Source organism: Glycine soja, chromosome 19 (genome assembly GCF_004193775.1).
Source record: "Glycine soja cultivar W05 chromosome 19, ASM419377v2, whole genome shotgun sequence".
Classification (NCBI taxonomy): domain Eukaryota; kingdom Viridiplantae; phylum Streptophyta; class Magnoliopsida; order Fabales; family Fabaceae; genus Glycine; species Glycine soja.
This window is the reverse complement of record NC_041020.1, coordinates 4,442,287-4,460,789: the sequence shown is the minus strand read 5'-3', so window position 1 is coordinate 4,460,789 and position 18,503 is coordinate 4,442,287. Positions and strand designations below refer to the sequence as shown.

General features: G+C 28.9%; 2 protein-coding genes, 1 long non-coding RNA gene and 1 other non-coding gene across 5 annotated transcripts; 2 read left to right on the top strand and 2 right to left on the bottom strand.

Moving 5' to 3' along the window:
- Positions 1-16: 16 nt before the first annotated feature.
- LOC114398144 lies at positions 17-2,421 on the bottom strand. The gene is made up of 2 exons (XM_028360301.1): positions 2,294-2,421; positions 17-430 (listed from the first exon to the last, which is right to left on the bottom strand). The coding sequence occupies exons 1-2, from the start codon at positions 2,404-2,406 to the stop codon at positions 211-213; spliced, it is 333 nt and encodes a 110-aa protein (XP_028216102.1). The 5' UTR covers positions 2,407-2,421; the 3' UTR covers positions 17-210.
- A 79-nt stretch (positions 2,422-2,500) lies between these two features.
- Positions 2,501-2,574, top strand: TRNAI-AAU. The gene has a single exon. It is a non-coding gene; the product is annotated as a tRNA-Ile (tRNA).
- Positions 2,575-8,224: 5,650 nt separating this feature from the next.
- On the top strand, positions 8,225-16,819 carry LOC114399367 (hyoscyamine 6-dioxygenase-like). Its single transcript, XM_028361557.1, has 4 exons — positions 8,225-8,558; positions 13,380-13,630; positions 14,712-15,033; positions 16,360-16,819. The coding sequence occupies exons 1-4, from the start codon at positions 8,253-8,255 to the stop codon at positions 16,588-16,590; spliced, it is 1,110 nt and encodes a 369-aa protein (XP_028217358.1). The 5' UTR covers positions 8,225-8,252; the 3' UTR covers positions 16,591-16,819.
- LOC114399368 lies at positions 9,239-12,980 on the bottom strand. Of its 2 annotated transcripts, XR_003663709.1 has the most exons (4): positions 12,786-12,980; positions 12,319-12,420; positions 9,549-10,711; positions 9,239-9,446 (listed from the first exon to the last, which is right to left on the bottom strand). It is a non-coding gene; the product is annotated as an uncharacterized LOC114399368 (long non-coding RNA). The 2 variants fall into 2 exon arrangements; XR_003663708.1 differs by lacking the exon at positions 9,239-9,446 and having other exon boundaries at positions 9,514-10,711; positions 12,786-12,979.
- Positions 16,820-18,503: the final 1,684 nt, after the last annotated feature.

Here is an 18,503-nt window from a genome sequence, read left to right as displayed (position 1 = left end):
AGATAAAACATACAAAGAATCCTGGCAAAGAAGAAGTATTCAATTTATGTTTATTGAAGTAACAAGGCATGAAGCAAATTTACAAGAGGAGCAGAAGATAAACTGCATGCTGCATGCCACCATCTATAATAACAATTCACAATGTTACATGTTGAAATTGAATGTTTTGGGCAAAAATCCTTGTAGGTATAGAACATAAAACCACAGTGATTATAGTTCAGAACAATTAGGACATGAAAAGTAACCTTTGGCTTGACATTTTACACATGCTATCTGCTTCACCTTTGGTTCACTATTACCAATTGTTTCAAACAAATCTTCTACGAGTTTAATACCAAGTATTCCCCCTTCTCTGATAGACCCAGTTCCTTTGCATGTCGAGCAAGCCAATCGCCTAAGATTGCCACATCGCTTGCACATCCCTAATGAGCTGCAAGTAAGAGGTTGCAGCATCTGTCAAAAAGAGAGGGTGGCAAAAGCCAAAAAAACTAATGTCTCACTACAGACTATGGAGCTTGTTTGCAATATTTTCTCATCATAGTTCTACAGAATCTACTGTGCTGTATTTATCTCAATATCATAAATTCTTTATTCTTCAACTACAACCATTTTGCGGACACTGTATAAATCCAGCCACCACAATTCACTTCATCACGAGTGCATTATAATTCAAGGGTCTGTGAAAGGTTCAATATCACCATGGCATAGAATCAAATACTGAAGTAGTTTACCAATATTGATAACCTGCTGGGTATAATATATACAAGCAGCAAGACTGAAAATATCATGCCCCAAATGAATATTCACATGATTTAATAATACCAAGTAAATGTTATAAAGGGGACTTAAAGGGGACATGAGAATCCAAGATGCTGAAGTTGCCGAATCCAAGAAAAAAGTACAGAATTTGAAGTACATCCAACCAACTTGATTCAGAAATGAGAAACAAACAAACACCAACATCTTGGTGATGAGATAAAATGATGTACAGAAGATATAATAAAGTGCTAGATATATCCTCTCGAGTCCTAACCATATGGAAGACATAACTAGTCAACCATAACAATTATGATCATACTTTTCACAATTTTGCAAAACATGTATACAAGTGCTACTCCATAACCTTGCTAGCATATTCAAAAGTAACATTAGCTAGCAAGCATTTGAAACAAAACAATGACATTCAAAAGTTACTCTTCATCATAAATTTTCTTCCTATGCAGGTAGATCCACAGGGTAGTAGGAAAATCTGACTAGTGACTGGCCAATAATATTTGGATCCAAGGGCAGAGGTTTAACATTGTTGGATGGATGATGTGGTTGTATTTTTCCCATTCAGCATTTTTCATTAGAAATTTGTCATTTTGCATCTTTGCTTTTGAGATGGAATGGAATGGAATGAGAAACTTCACTATTTCACTAACTTGCGATAAGAAAGAAGATCGCTAAAAGTAAATTGACCATTCTAACACTGAGAAACCACATGATATTTCTCTGGGATAAAAAAGATTGACCCCAAAAGATTAAAGAACCTGGAAATATACACTAGCTAATTACATCTGATGTCAGAGTGTGGCCTTGGAGATTGGTTTTAAATGAGAAATGTGTCTCAAAATGACCAATTACTAGAAAATGTATTCGTTGTATTGTAGAAGTACTAACAATTTTCGGAGGTTGATTATTTGGGAGTTGACATTCATGAATCAAATTCTACCCTCTAAGGTTAGGTCTAGGGCATAATACACTGAATAAAACCTTCAGAAATGGGAAAGAATGTAAATAAGCAGGTTTTGGATCCATGTTTTCCTTCATGCTTTGATGATATGGAAAAAAAAAATGAAATAAGTCATAAAAAGCATGCAACATGAAACAAGTTCGAATAGGCATGCTTGATTAGCTTATGCACCAGACCAAATATTAAAATAGACATAAGTACATAACAGTTGATGAGCAAATTAAGTTAAAACATGGTGCAGATTCTTTAGTAACTAGTTAGGCATAAGAATGGCCACAATTCATAAATATTGCAAAGATAAATAAATAAATGTTGGTGTGAGATAGAAATTAAAAAAAAAAATGATGAGCTTATAACACAACTTTGATTGCATTTGGGTAACATTGGAGACAAAGTTAAAACATGGGTTAGTGAAAATTATGCCAAAGAAACACATGCCACCCAACAAAGTCTAATAGGGTTTCATGGTCACAAGAATTTAAAGAAATGAATGAAGGCAAAAAATAATAAATAAAAAAAGAAAAGGGAAGAGAGAAGAGAGAAGAGAGAAGAGAGAACCTGCGCTGAGAAGAAGAGAAGAAAGCATCGACTTTGGTGGCAGCAACAGTGGCACAGAGGAGCACAGCACCCACTCCGAAACCAGCTACTTCACTTGCTGTGATGTTATCCATTCTCTTCCTTCTTCTGTTCTGTCCCACATGTTGCTTTAATAGTCACTCAACTAGTATTATTATATAAATTATACGCGTGAAATAATAGACAACTGGCCTATTAGCTCAGTTGGTTAGAGCGTCGTGCTAATAACGCGAAGGTCGCAGGTTCGAGACCTGCATAGGCCAAGTTTAAAGCTTTTATTTTCTATTTTGTTTAGGCCTGCGAGAATATGGGCCGTAACTCTGCATATGCGGATCCAATGAGATCTTCAGTTATTTATAATTTTATTTATTGTATATTAAAGATTGAATTTTAAAATTCTTAGATTTTATTTATTTGTCTTTTAAAAGGGACAACATTTTACTTTTATGGATCGAAGGGCATTTTTCTATTTTAATTGCAAGTGAAAAAATAGTTTTGTGGGGGCGCTTTATTCTGGGCCATGAGTATTGTTGGTTGTTTACGGTTCTTGCTATTTGCAGTCCTATTCATTGCTAAGCACTCTTCCTCTTTTTTTTAAAAAAAATAAAATAAAATAAAATATATATTTACTGAAATAACCTTTTTTTTTTTCAGAGATCACTGCTCGCATAACTCATGAAGTAGCATTACTTCATCTAGTAGACAAACTACTGTAATATAATATGTCTAGTAAAGTTTACTGAACTAAATGATACTACATTTGCGCTATTTAATTTTGAACTAATACATTGACCAATTCAATAAGATTTTAAAAATATTAAGTAAGATGATGTCAGGAAAACTATTAACTAATATACTTTATTTAAATAAAATATTTTATAGGTCATTATTTATATCTAAAAATTCACAAAACTAAATGTTGGTTTAATGTTAAAATTAGTCATGAAAAATAATGAGTGAACGCAGGACAGTACAAAGATAAAAAGTAACAAAAGATTAAGCTTTAAGTCTTTCAATATTTATCATTAAATTTTTAAAGTAGAAAAATTACACATATTATCTATAAGATCTCATGTATAACTTTTTTCTTTAAAGTAAAAAAAAACAAACAAAGACAAAGAAAGGAACCGGCATGCTACCAAAATTTTCACGAACAAACAAACATAAGCCGCCAACAACGTACGCCGTTAATGACAAACTTGTGGATAGATGAAAATTATGAAATGCTATTATATTATCGAAATACAGTTCGATAGGACAACTAGGTCTAACAAATATGACAGATAGCGAAGTTAGGGCAATTCAATATAATTGAGACAGCAATAGGCACATTATAACTATTGTATACGGTTATGACCTGCATGTGTCCACATTAGTCAAATATTTTATGGTAATTTTTATGCTTATTTTATGGTAACTTAACGTTCTCATTTCAAGAACCTTTAACTAGAGTGTGATGTTGTATAACATTTCTAAGAATATAATCTCTATTGTCATCGAACACTGAGACGAATTTATACCATGTAAAAAAACTATATATGCAAATAAACATACATTAGGATTGAATACAATTTATTTTTTTAAAAGAGTGAAATTTGTTTAAGTTAATCAATTTTTGGTCAAAATTGATTTTTTTCATTAAGTTATGACTATGCTTTATGGTTGTAGTCCCTATTATTTTAAAAAAATGATGATTTTGGTGCTCATATTTTAATAATTAGCAAATTTTGTCCCTCACTCGCTAAAAAAAATTATTTAACAATAATATTTAATGAAACAATTTATATGAAATTTATAAAAATTTGTCACTTGAAATTTTAGTGATGCCAATATTGATAATGAAAATTACCGTTAGTAATGAAAATTTTGTCACTGATGCATTAATTTGTCCTAATTAGTAATTTTTTTACTAATTATATATAAAAATATAAGAGATTAAAAAAATTGCTTTTAAAGTATAAAGACTAAAGTCAATTTTAAACAAACATTAAAAAATCTAAAACATATATGATCTTAAAAGAATATTAAGGTTTCTTAATTAATTCTATTGATGAGGAAACAAATCACACTATTACTTATAATTTTTTTAAGAAAACCGTACTTATAATTTTATTGATTATATAAAACGTACACTGAAAACCTCTAAAGAAAAATTATTAGTTAGTTCAAGACGACCAAGTATTTAAGGTTCCAATTAATTTGTGTATGACATGTATTTATATTTTTTTAATTTATAAGAAAAATTAATAATACATAATTAAATACGGAGTATTATATAATAATCAATTAGGAATTATGTAATCCAAAGACCGTCTAATATTTTTTTCAGAAAGAAGCACCACATTTTTTTGGTAAATGAAGAGAAAAAAGAGAAGAAGAAAAAAAATCAGATGCCACGTATATCACCTAAATAGGAAGAGTTGTTAAAAGTCTCTTAAAAGTAAACATTAACCAAAACTGAAGGAGGTAACTTTTCATTTTGGTAATGATCGATGCAAAATTAAGTGAAACAAATTTAGGCACCTGTCTGATCAAAATTACTTTAATTTGGGGCGGCTATCTTTTGAAAATTAGGTCTGATTTGGTTTATATAATTTCTTTAAAAATATTATAATAATATTACATTATTTTCATCTTATTTTACTATTTTAAATATTATATAATTTTTATTTTAACTAATTTTAATATTTAAATTAAAAAATGGAGTGAAAACAATTATTCACTATAATAATATTACATTATTTTCATCTTATTTTACTATTTTAAATATTATATAATTTTTATTTTAACTAATTTTAATATTTAAATTAAAAAAATGGAGTGAAAACAATGATTCACTTCTACAATTAGAAGCGAAAGTTGAAAATATAACCAAAAATCCCTTCATTATTAAACTCTCTTTCACATCAGCTAACAACATTCAAATTAAAGCATTCCACGTTAATGCATTATTATGAATGAGTTGCTTAACATAATAAGCTGATTGTTAAATTTCAATGCAACCGTACCACTGAGTCATCACGTGATATTGCTCTGTTAGTCTTACTTTTAGTTTCCCCCTAATCTACGTTGATTTGTCAATGCAACAACCAATTAACTTAATAACTATGAATTGGATCACAACTTAATAATGCAGGATATCACTTGTTTCTCATGGTTTTGGTTGAAAAATTTGTCATAATATGAAGTTTGCTCATTCACCGTGGCAGACAAATGTTGGCGTGTCTCTGACTAGATGCCATGAATGGAAATTGGAGGAAGGAATGATGAATATATGGGTGATTCGTGATAATTGCCAAAAAAAAATTAAAATATGTAAATTTAGATAATTATCTCATCTTTTCCCTTATTTAGAACTTTTTTTGTGCCTTTTTATTGTTAAAATTTTGAACGTGTAGTTTTTCTCTTTAGTTTATCATTTTGATAGGTTACATATGTTTATGGATGAATTATTTTTTGTAGGAATTTGAAGTGAATTGAGTGATAACTTGAATCAAAGTTTGTGAAAGTTTTAAATGGAAGACTGCGGCTCAAGTGTGCTCAAGCTAGGAAATGAGGACTTAAATTGGAGTTTCCTTGTGGAGAAGATGCATCAAAGCTACACAAGAAAATTTAGCTTAAGCTTAACATTTTTTGACTTAAGCTGAAACAAGTCAAAATTGTAGAATTGTAAAGTTGTAGAATCTCCTCAAGCTCGAAATTTTTTACCTAAGCATATTTTCAGTAAAGTTCAGATTTTTAGAATTGTATAAATAGAATTCGTGCCCCTTTCGGGGGAGGGGGTGATGTTTTGTGCCTGTAAAAACAATTTCTTTGTTCAAGTTTGTGCTCTCCAAGTTTCTTTCTTTCATTTTCCTCCTTCTATCTTGCTTTTGGACGCTACTCATTAAAATGGATAGTTAAACCCTTTGTTATTGGGATTAGATTCTAACTGAACCTTATACTTTTATGTATTTCTTTTCAAATATTGTTATATATCAATCTTATTCTTCCGTGTTAGTTTTTTACTTCTATGCTTTATGCTTGTTATGAATTGACCAACCATAGCTTATTTTTAGATAGGATTGTGATTGGAAAATGCTTTCTCTATCTTGAATTGTAGTAAAATGCCTATTAAACCTCAAAGCTAGGAATTGGATGATGGTTAATGGTTATTTTTAGGTCATTGAGCTTAAAACAAATTTATTTGTTAAATATGCAAGGAATTGACATTTAATGGAGCAACTTAGGTCTTTTTACCTAAAGAATTAAGGATTAAAATACTATTTTTAAACTATGACTGATATTAACATTGAATTGCAAGTTGACCATCTTATCTTAGTGTAAAGAGAATTTGGTTTGGCCAAATCTAACTCCGACAACCTTCACCATTTGAACTTCAATTCGTTTTAATGTATATTTATCATAAATCCCAAAAATATTTTAACTTACAGCTTTGTTTAATTTATTTTTATTATTGAATGCCATGTTGAAATCATCATTGTTCATTTGTTAGTTTAAATAGTAAAAACTTATGATATTTACTAAGTATTATACAAATTCTTGTGGGAACGATAATTCTTATTTATTGAATATTATTTGACAACCTACACATTTGCCAAAGAGTCAATATAGCGCATGCGTGATATGTAGTGGTAAAAGCAACAATATTTAATGCTATTATCTTTAAAATATTTTTCATTTAATTGAAATTCTAGATTTAATGGTTCTTTCTATAAGTTAAAAAAATTGTTTTTTAATTAAAATTAATAAAATTAAATGTGATTAACTAATGTTTTTAATTAATGTGTCATATTTTTCCTCTTATATTTGAGATAAGAAGGAATATGTTTTATATTCTATGCCTAGATACAGTACTTGCTTTTTGGGATAGGATAATGGTTAGAAAATATTTATGTTACACACTATATGTAGATGGGTTTGAACACCACCCCTTTGTGCCCCATACATATATAATACATTTTATTTTGTTGATTAATAAAAACTTAATAAATATGAATATGTTCATTTAGCAGTAGTATAGTGAATTTTGCAAAACAACTTTAGGTCTAATTCGGCGTCATTTTCTTCCATATTGATGTGCTCAAAATCCATAAAAAAAGAATAAGATACATTGTACTGTCAGCTCTGCATAAAGCAACTAATGTTCATAATAAACAATGAAATATATAGTCTCTTTCATTGAAAACCTGCCCCGATCAAATTAAAATTGATTATGTTATTAACTTTAACATTGTTTTCTTGGGTGCTAATCACTAAGCTCATTTAATAATTAAGAATATATAAATATATAATGATATCTTCTTCATTAAATATGAACAAATAGGTCAACTAAGTTGATTTTTCAAGAATAATCATTTAGTGTTTGTAACTTAATTCGATCATGACTTGATTTTGATTTAGCTTGCAGAAAAGTCCATTTTTTCTTCTGCTCTACTCTCACTCTAAATCCTCTTATTGCAGTCTCATGTAAAGAGTCTTACATTTTTTTTTTGTAAATCTTTTAAAAGAAAATTATACAGTTGAAAACAATTTAAAAAAAGAAACAGACTAAAACTATAAAGTAAAAGTAAAAAAATGATTTTAATTTTTTTATAACTTATAACTAAGTCACGCATACATGAGGACCTAAAGTTTTAGCTTAAGTTTTTGTGCATAAAAAAACAAGCATGAAATAGTTTGATCTCCTTAACCAAATTCACCCGGTTAAATTTAAATTAATTAAGGTTCAAAATAGTTCTTGGATGCCAGTTGAGAGTCTCAAACTAATAAAATAAAAGGTGATGTGATTAATAATTGGAAGTTCCTTGCAAAATTATATTAATTATGTTACCATCATATGGCAACACACACATCACTCTAGTTTGCAACTAATTAAAGGAAATTGACAGGAAACAAAAACAAAATAGAATTGCATGGATCACATCGCTGTATCCCACATATGCAAGTTAACAATAAGAAGAGAGGGCTAGAAGGTGGAACTCATCATTTTTTTGTCCAAAAGAACAATTCAAACTCTAGGGACTTGACTAGGCATATGGAGACCTTGGATCAGATGCTTGTGTCTAGTTGGTACAATGTTCATTCCTCGGTGCCCCCATCCTTTGTGCAATTACCAGAAAACAGGCCTGGCAGGGTGGTTAGTTCTTTGCATAAGGCAATACCGGTGATTGATTTTGGAGGACATGACCTTGGTGATACCACAAAACAAGTTTTGGAAGCCTCCGAGGAATATGGCTTTTTCCAGGTTTCAAACTCACAATAACTTTCTTTTCTATTGTCTTTATGTGTACTCTTCTTCTCTTTATGTGCCCTACTCAACTATATATCACGTAAAGATTATATGGAATTATAGACATATGATCATCTCAAATCATACAGTAATTTCTCTTCTCGAATTAGAAAAAATAAAGAAAGACATAAGATTTAGATGAACTTTTGTCATTTATCATGGAAGTCACACCTAAATCTTGTCTTTCTCTCTTCGTTGCAATTGTAAGAGCATAGGAGAGAATAAGTCTCTTTTCTCTTCTACCATATACACTATTATAAAATAGGTTTTCAACATCGATTTTTTTTTTTTTAACTTTTAACATTGATTTTTAATTGATGTTGAAACCACCAACATTAACAAACTCAGTGTTAACATCGATTTTTTTAAAAACGATATTAAATACAATAAATAACATCTTTGTTTATATAAAAACGATGTCGTATAATATGCAATAAACAAAAAAAAATGTAAAATATGTAAAAAAAAAGCGGTTTTGATGTTATTATGAGTGCACAACATTGATTTTTTAAGAAAACCAAGATTTTTTTTTGCAATTTTTTTAATATCCTGATTGTTTTTTTTAATAGTACTCAAACCTGCAAATTTAAAAATAGACCAATCCAAACAATTTCATAGTACAAATTTTTATATTTCTATTGAATAATTAGTATCAATTATAAGAAATAGTTAAAGAAAACAATAATGTCAATACATAAAATTATCTACTATAATCAAATTTAATTAAACATAACTATATACAATTGTAAAATCCCCTAAACACCTCGTGTTTCATTTTTAACTTTTAGATAATATTTTGTCCACTGAATGCGAATTGTCTTCATTGTCTCTGATTCCAATGGTCTTTTATTAGTAAAATATTACATGATATAATAAAACATAAGTTAATAAACATAAATAACAACAAGTATAACAAATAAAATTGTTTTTGAAGTAAACAATTACCGTATCTCAATTATCCTTGAAACCTTCTAGGATTATTATTGATATCCAATGCATCACATAATATCTGTACTCAATGCTTTCTTTTTGCTTTTTACACTAAATTGGATAGGATATTCAGATATCCAAAGTTATCTGAAAATTACTGTACAAAGTAATAAAATGTAATTTTTAAGGCATCAAACATTGTTTAAATGATTTACTTTAACTACAATGCCTCTAGCAACAACTTTGGATTTACTTCCTTGATCATCGTTGAATCCCTTCAAAACACTGATTAAGAGAAACATGCATGCGTATTATACAATTAAAATATTGATGTCAAATACTAATGATAAAATAAATGTATTACAAAATACAATTGACTTGATAATAATTCCTTTCAAGTAATTATCGGGCCTATTATACAAAGAACAAAACCAGATGACAACATTATCCTTAGGATATACAACATTATCCTCATCCGGTTGACTTCTTTCAAATATGAATTTCAAGAATTTTTCAACGTCTTCCTCATATGCAAAGCTCATGTGACTTGCATTCATTCAAGTTTGATCCATCTAATAACTCTATGATAATAAAGTTTATTGGATGCATGAAAACCTCACCTTTTTCATTAAAAGTGTGGCACTATTCAATTCAGGAAGATATTTTTTTATAGTACATTCATATGTAAAGCTTAACTTTCTTTTCTTAGATTTGACAAAATTTCTACAGCATTTTCTTTTTATCTCCAAGTACACAACATGAAAACAGTGACATGAATTCCACCACAATCAAGTATACACCCAGTGAACAAAGTCAAATGCATTGTACTAAAATTTTATCAAATTTAAGAAAATAAAGTTAACCTATATGTATGAATCTACTATAAAAAAATTGACTCTTCCCAAACTATCCAAATTAATAATTCAATATTCAATACAACGATTAATCCAAACTGTCCGGAAGAATTAATGTATTGAATCTCAAACGAGAATTTAAGGTCCAGTCATGATGAACATTAATTGTATATAAAGCAATAGTCACATAAAACAAGTTATAAAAACATTCATAACAAAAAAGAACATCAAAAGTTTATGAAAGACATTCGTACCTGTGAAGATGGTCACTACCAATAACAATGAATGTTGTGATGACGATGCAAACAACAAAAGGAAAAATACCTACAAATCACAATTACAACTACAAAATGTTATTTAAAGGGGCTGAAATAAAAAAAACAAAAATATTTAAATGACTAAAATAAAAATAAAAATCCTATTTTATAGGGATCAAAATGTTATTTAAGCTTAAAATAAATTAATTAAAAAAATAAAATATTTTCATAAGGTGAACTGATTTTTATATAATTATTTTGATAATGATAAAGAATTCAAATAATTTGTATGAATTCTTAAATTTAAATTAATTATTCTTTTATACACAAAATTTGAAAGATAGTTTTGGAAGGTAGATGATTTGTGAGAATAAGTGCTAAAACATATTCTTATGTATATCCATATATATTTTTAAGTTAGTTAGTTTAAAGTTGTGTAAAGTAAATTTTATATGGAGTAAAATAATGATGGTTAAAGTTAGATAATGTAAAATTGGGAAAAATTAGTTGTGTTGTTATTAGGCCAATAGTTAAGGTGATAACTAAAGTAAACTAAAGTAAAACTATAAAGGAAGAAAAATTGACATATTTAAAAATTATAAAGGAACGAAGAAAAAAAAAATTAACCCCCTCTAATAGATTTCTGGATCTATTTGTGCTTATAATATAAAAAAAAAATAGTAATAAGAAGATGATATAAGAACGCAGTAAAAAAATAATATAAGGAAATTTAAAATTAATTTTTTAGTCAACCCAAAATATAATATTTCAGTTGAGTGTTATATGTGTTTTTTTTATGCTCATATACAAGAAGTTTGAAGAATTCCTCCTTCCCTGCATGAAGTGCAAAGAGGTACTCGGTAGCATTTGATCCAAGTGATGAATTCCTCTATTGATACATCGTTTTTGGCAATTCATGGTTGAATTTCTACAAACTTATTCTCTAGTATCCTTTACAAGACTTGGAATTTCTTACTGCAGTCAAAATCTAAAGGGCCAAATTATTTTCAGCTTATATTTTATTAATATTTTAATGTATTAACAATATATATTCTTCTTACATTCTTTCTCTAACTACAGTAAATCCAATTTTAGAGTTTAACTAATGTTTTAATGATTAATAATTAGTGATTGGTAGAGGTATAAGGTTCAAAATTTGTGGAGTGCTTGCAACTAGAAAGTATGTATTTTTGCTATGGGAGATTGGTTCTCAACTTTCTCATGAATTTAATTATATAATATATCATACATATAGCCTACTCAAATTTGTGACAAACTTGTTTAATGATTATAAATCAATTATTACTAAAACACTAATGTAAAACCGCTAGTAGTCTTGCATATAAGTTTAGAAGCTGTTCTTAGGTTGCTTCATGGTAGGACAACCTTTATTTTACTATCCTCACTCTAATTAATGATTATTAACATTAAAAAGTTAATTTTCTGTAGATAACAACTTCCCTCAAAACTAGTACTACATAACTATATGTAATAATTTTACAGAAACTATCCAGCTGCCTCTTCCTAAAAAAACATTTTACAGAACAAACAAAACAGCACGACAATAACAATTAATGGAAATTGAATTAGCCAAGGAAAGATGCACAATATGCATATATCTTCATAGTTCACAACCCTCATTATTTTTCATATATCAATTACCAAGTAGAACACCTGTGATGGATACGGGTAAGGTAACACTATTTAAGGGATGAAGAGTTTATTTAACTTGGTGAAGCAGCTGAGCAAGGAGTCTAAATCATCACAAGTGGTTACCTGAATACAAACAATACAACGTTTCTTTCATTTTCAAACCACGGTCTATAAGAATTGGAAAAACATCATTAGCATATTTTTGCAAACACTTAGTGTGCTATTCAACTATCATACATGGCAAAGGAGAATATGTGGTGCTTTGAAGAGGAAATAAAGAACCAAAATGTTTCTCTCTTTCTCTTTCACGCATATTCACAAACATGGTGCTCATGACCTAGCTCAACCAAAATCCAAGTAAACTCAAAGTAAATAATTTCAAAAACATGTAAATATGTTCAGGAAAAACATAGAGACGGTGGGCAATGCGAGAGTGGGAGAGACAGAGAAAGTGTGCAGCGAGCAATAGAGAGAAAAAGAGAACCTACTAGCGAGAGAAAGAGATGGGAGTTTCACGAGAGAAATTGCATGGTGGCACGGTGGACATGTAGCGATGCAGTGGTGAGATGGGCAAGGGAGTAACAGACAATGTTGACGCCAATGAGAGAGCGAGACCGGGAGTCATTTCACCGCCACGAGGAGAGTGAGAGTGAGAGAACGAGAACACGATCAGTGTGAGAGACAAAAGGTTTGGGCGCCATATTCCTTTTTATATAAAAAAAAAAACTCCAACAACATCAATTTGTAAATAAAATGGATATTAATGACTTCCATATTAACATCAGTTTTTGAAAAAAAAACAATATTAATGTAAATTTATTAACATCGATTTTTTAAATAACCGATATTAAAAAGCTTATATTAGTTATAAATATGTCTCCTATTTTTGTTAAAATTAATTTTTTATAAAACTAATGTTTACGTAGCATGTTAAAACTATTTTTTTATTAGTGATATTTTCATCTCCATGCATGTGCATACTTAAGTTTCTTCTCTAGAATAAATAGTCCTTGGTTTTGTTGAGCTAAATATATACCCTAGAAAATTGACATAGTCCAAAAAATTAATTGTGAAATATATAGGTTATCAACCATGGAGTTTCCAAGGATTTAATGGACGAAACAATGAACATTTTTAAAGAATTCCATGCCATGCCTCCCAAAGAGAAGGTAAATGAATGCTCCAAGGACCCAAATGGAAGCTGCAAGCTTTATACAAGTAGTGAGAATTACAAGAAAGATGCGATTCATTATTGGAAGGACTCACTAACACATCCTTGTCCTCCTTCTGGGGAATACATGGAGTATTGGCCACAAAAACCATCCAAATACCGGTAAAGTTTATTTCCATATTTTGCTTGAATCTAGTTTTTTTTCTTCTCTATATTCGATCTTATTATTTGAAGACTTAAATATATTTTTTATTTTTAATAATATTTGATTTTTCCATTTGTTTCATAATTAATTTGTGTTGTATTAAATTTCTAATAAAATAATAATTTTATTTTTGATCCTTGGAACTTATTTTTAATCTTTGATAAATTAATAAATTTTGATCCTAACTTATTAGGGAACAAATACAAAATTCGTTAATTTATCAGGGATTAAAACAAAATATCAATGACCAAAAATAAAAATATTATTTTGTTAAGGACTGAACGCAAAACAAAAAATTATTAAAGAACAAACACAAAAATAAGATATTTATTAGAAATAAAAATATATTTAACCTTTATTTTAAATTATGATACTCTTTTTCATTATAATTAATTTTTAACATGAATTTAATTGCAATGTATTAATATATTTATTATACGATCATTTAATTATAAAAGTTTCACCAAAAAATTCTAATTATAAATTATTCGGTACGATAAGATGATTGATTTTTCTAATAATTATTTTAATTAAAAGTCATACTTTGAACAATTTTAATTATTTTATAAGTATATGAAAAATAAACTATTCTAATATTACGTAGATTTGATTAGAGGTCAACTTCATGTAGGCCTTTCTGATGGATCATTATCATTTGGCATTTTACTTTGAATAAATTCGTAATTTTATAATGTCTTTGACATTAATTTGAATTAAATATACATTTTTCCAATGAAAGTGATTTGATTCGTTTCGGTTTATTCGGATGCTTTTAGAACTAAATAAGAAGTGATTACGTCATTACCAAACTTGATGTGACCAAGAATGCCCAGCTCAAACTGAATTTTTTATATTAATAATGAGCTATTTTCTTTGTTTTCTTAAATATACATTTTAACTTGATGTGACCAAGAATAACCTATATTATCATTTTTTTTAAAAGAATCTATATTATCATATATCGTCACAAATAATGAAATCTTGTACTCCATGTTTAATTAGCTAACTAACACAAACTTTCATACTGGAACTTTTCAGAGATGTTGTTGGAAAATACACAAGAGAATTGAAGAAACTAGCCCTTAAAATTTTGGAGCTGCTTTGTGAAGGGTTAGGGCTAAACCTAGGATATTTCTGTGGTGGACTAAGTGAAAATCCATCAGTGTTGGTTCATCACTACCCTCCTTGCCCTGACCCAAGTTTAACACTAGGCTTAGCTAAGCACAGGGACCCTACCATTATCACCATTTTGCTTCAAGATAAGGAGGTTCAAGGACTTCAAGTCCTGAAGGATGGAGAATGGATTGGAGTTGAGCCTATTCCCAACGCTTTTGTGGTTAACATTGGTCTACTCTTGCAGGTTATTTTTTATTCTCCCACTTTGCTTTAGTCTCATTTAACAAGAGAAATGATTTCATGTCCCCTACTATCACACATGTTCATATAGTCTCGGTTAATTTTTATGTGATATGTAATCAATTTTTTAATTTATGATGAAAAATTAATAAAACTTAATTATATATCATGTAGAGGTTATAATATGATAATCCCAAATCATGTATTAATTTTTTCATTTAACTAATAATAACATAGGTTTCATCCTAATTTATATAAAAAAAAAAGTTTACGATGATAGCATAATATCTTTTCCAATATATATACACAAAGACATGTAATAATGCTTTAGCTAGCATCTCATAACTTATATAAAAGGATTTTTTTTTTTTAACAATGGAGGAAATGAAGAACGAACATAAGTCTTCATACATACCCAAACCAGTGGCCGAACACAACTAGGTTTGACGGGGTGTACATTTAGTTTTAGTTTCTTGCCCTTCAACTTTTCCGTTGTCAAATTTTTTTCTTTACTAGCTATTTCTTTCTTACGTTTTGTTATCTTTTCAATTCATTAGATATTTTTATGCTACAACTAGACACATTTCATTTCATTTGACGTTGATTTTCATAATAATAATAATAATAATAATAATAATAATAATAATAATTTTTTAAATAAATTACTCTTACTAACTCTAAATTCTAGATCTGTCATTGATCTAAACCCTCCATCACTAGGTCGGCCATAATAGATTGTAAAAGGATTTATTTAATAGTATGACAAATATTACCAAAATAACATTTTATGAATGGATCACACCTAAGTCTTTTCTACAATATATATGACACTGTGTATGCAAAATAACATATAAATTAGAAAATTATAATAATATTAGAAGGTGTGTATATGAATCAAGATCTGTGTGTCGGCCTATTATATCAACGGACCTTGTAGATAATCAGCTTTTTTTTTTTTTAAATCCGCATACTTGCATTGAATATTAGAGTCCAGCCCACGAAATTACATTGTTACTCGTAATTTTTTTTACAAAAATCATAATGTAATGCATTACGCAAAAGTAATTTAATCATGTTGTGATCCACGCAAGTCGTGTAGCTTTTAACAAATAATAAAATGATGATTTACAAGTACTTTATCTAAATATTTGATAGTGGGTAACAAAAACACGACTTACATACAAAATATATATAAAAGTCCTTGTCAAGTCAATGTTATCATTACCTCGTCATGAGAAACTGTGAAAGATTAATTTAATTAATTAATTGTCAATTGCTCTTAAGCTTAATTCGAAGTAAAGTTTGATAAATTGTTCTCTGAATCTTACAGATCATAACTAATGGAAGGCTTGTTGGTGCTGAACACCGAGCTGTGACGAATTCGAGCAGTGCACGCACAAGTGTTGCCTATTTCGTCTATCCATCATTTGAAAGCATCATAGAACCTGCACAAGCTTTGATCAATGAAAGCACTCCAGCAATATACAAATCCATGACATTCGGAGAGTTTCGTAGAAATTTCTTTCAAAAGGGTCCCAAGATTGAAGAAGAACTGCAATAGCTGAAATAGTGCGTACACATATGATGTGTTCACTGTTCAATGAAGCATGTTGTCGATTATGACTTTGAAAAGTTTCTCCAGACAAAAGACTAAAGAATTCAATTAATGGTGTATATGTAGTTTTATTTTTATATAATCCCTCTCATGCGTAGGTTCTTTGTTTCACAATTAATGTCTTATACTTAAATATGTATCTTTTAAAATGATTATTACATAAGTAAACAATCTATATGGAATCCATTAGGGTTGACCTAGTGGGTAGGTGAGTTTGGATAGAGCTTAGTGGTGAAGAGTTTAGATAGTTTGCATGATACCATAGGTTCAAGTCTCATTGTATTGTCATTGTACACACAAATTTTTTTTACTAGATATGGTAATCTATGATTGGATGAAGAAGTAAAAAAAACTTTACATACTCTAACTCTACCTAGAATTTTGGTTTAATGTTTTCTTTGATTCTATCTTACTTTTCATAGATAGTACAAACTCATTTACAAGGGTTAATGACAAATCCATATAGTCATTTATAACTATGAAAGACAAACTTATGTCCTTCGGACTCAAATATATATAAAAAAATGCTTAAGTTTGCGATTAATTCAACGTTGGAGGTAAGTCATTACCTACACTCGACTATTTTTACTAAAATCATTCTTCCTCCACATGATTAATTTGAGTCTTCCTAAATGGTCAATGTGTAACTATGTTAAGGGATGCATATGGGTTAATCACTCAAGGTGAAATCTTCTGCGAGTAAAGAGTCAGCATGACATAACATGATAGTTAGACATATGTACTGATATTTGTGATTTGAGAATGATGTGTTATTTGATGAGTTGTATTAATACATGGTTGTAGGAAAATGAAGGATTTCTATATCTCTTTGAACATGATGATCTTATATTGTTTCAATTATATAATGTTTCTTTTAAAATGAGTTTATCCTTGCATTTTCTATTGAAATCAGATAACCATATCTTTGATAGGGAACAAATTTTGATGTAGCTTTTGAGGAGCATGTCATTTATAGTTGATGTAGACTCAATGGTAGACTTGGGGGCGAGATTCAACCCTTGGAACCATCTTAGAGTTTAGATATTTTCATGAATGTATGTTGTATTTATTTCCTTAATGGAACCATTTGTGTTGTGTTTGTAGATTTTTTTATGATGTTTTGATGATGCAGTGTCTTTGGACATAAGTACCTTATATCTTATGACTTGAGGGCTCTAATTTTACTTGTGATGTTTACATGACATGTTAGTATTCATGAAAAATTTATACCTATTTTTATTAATTAAACTAATTCAAGAATTTTAAAAGGACTAAAAGTAAATCTTTTCGCATTAAAGTCTTAGTATTTCATTAATGACATTTAGGATCATTACAAAATTTAAATTGAATAACATATAATGTTATTTTTGGGTATTATTAAAAAATTTGTTTGGTTAACTAATAATATTGATTGAAAATATTTTTTTAAATTCCAAGAATAATTAAAACGTGTGTTTAATTGAGTTATTTTTTCTGTAAATATATTATAATTACTAAAATATCCTTATTAGTTTATTTGCATAAATGCTAAACAAGGTTTCTATCTAACATATACACGTTACCCTCTGCTAGCATGTAATTGGCAATTAGTAACGTAAATGAAATTGGTGCAAGTGCAACATATGGGAACGTAATTTCGGGAGGATAGCGAGGTAGTAGATGATAAGCAAGGTATATCTAAATGTTTACTTATGAAGAGAGATTATCATCACACGAGAATAAATTTTCCTTATCTCTTTGTTAGGGTAAAATATTGGTTGAACACGAGATTATAACTTACAAAGAAAAAATATGTTTAGTGTTCTTATCATATTTAACAGAATCTTGTTATGGTGGTAATGAGATGTACATATGAACAG

Excerpts from the sequence above, each read along its gene's own strand:
- LOC114398144 (XM_028360301.1), bottom strand. The coding sequence starts at position 2,406 with ATGGATAACATCACAGCAAGTGAAGTAGCTGGTTTCGGAGTGGGTGCT. Across the intron at positions 431-2,293 it reads TTCTCTTCTTCTCAGCGCAG|CTCATTAGGGATGTGCAAGC; the intron begins GTTCTCTCTTCT and ends TCTTACTTGCAG.
- LOC114399367 (XM_028361557.1), top strand. The coding sequence starts at position 8,253 with ATGCAAGTTAACAATAAGAAGAGAGGGCTAGAAGGTGGAACTCATCAT. Across the intron at positions 8,559-13,379 it reads AGGAATATGGCTTTTTCCAG|GTTATCAACCATGGAGTTTC; the intron begins GTTTCAAACTCA and ends TGAAATATATAG. Across the intron at positions 13,631-14,711 it reads CAAAAACCATCCAAATACCG|AGATGTTGTTGGAAAATACA; the intron begins GTAAAGTTTATT and ends GGAACTTTTCAG.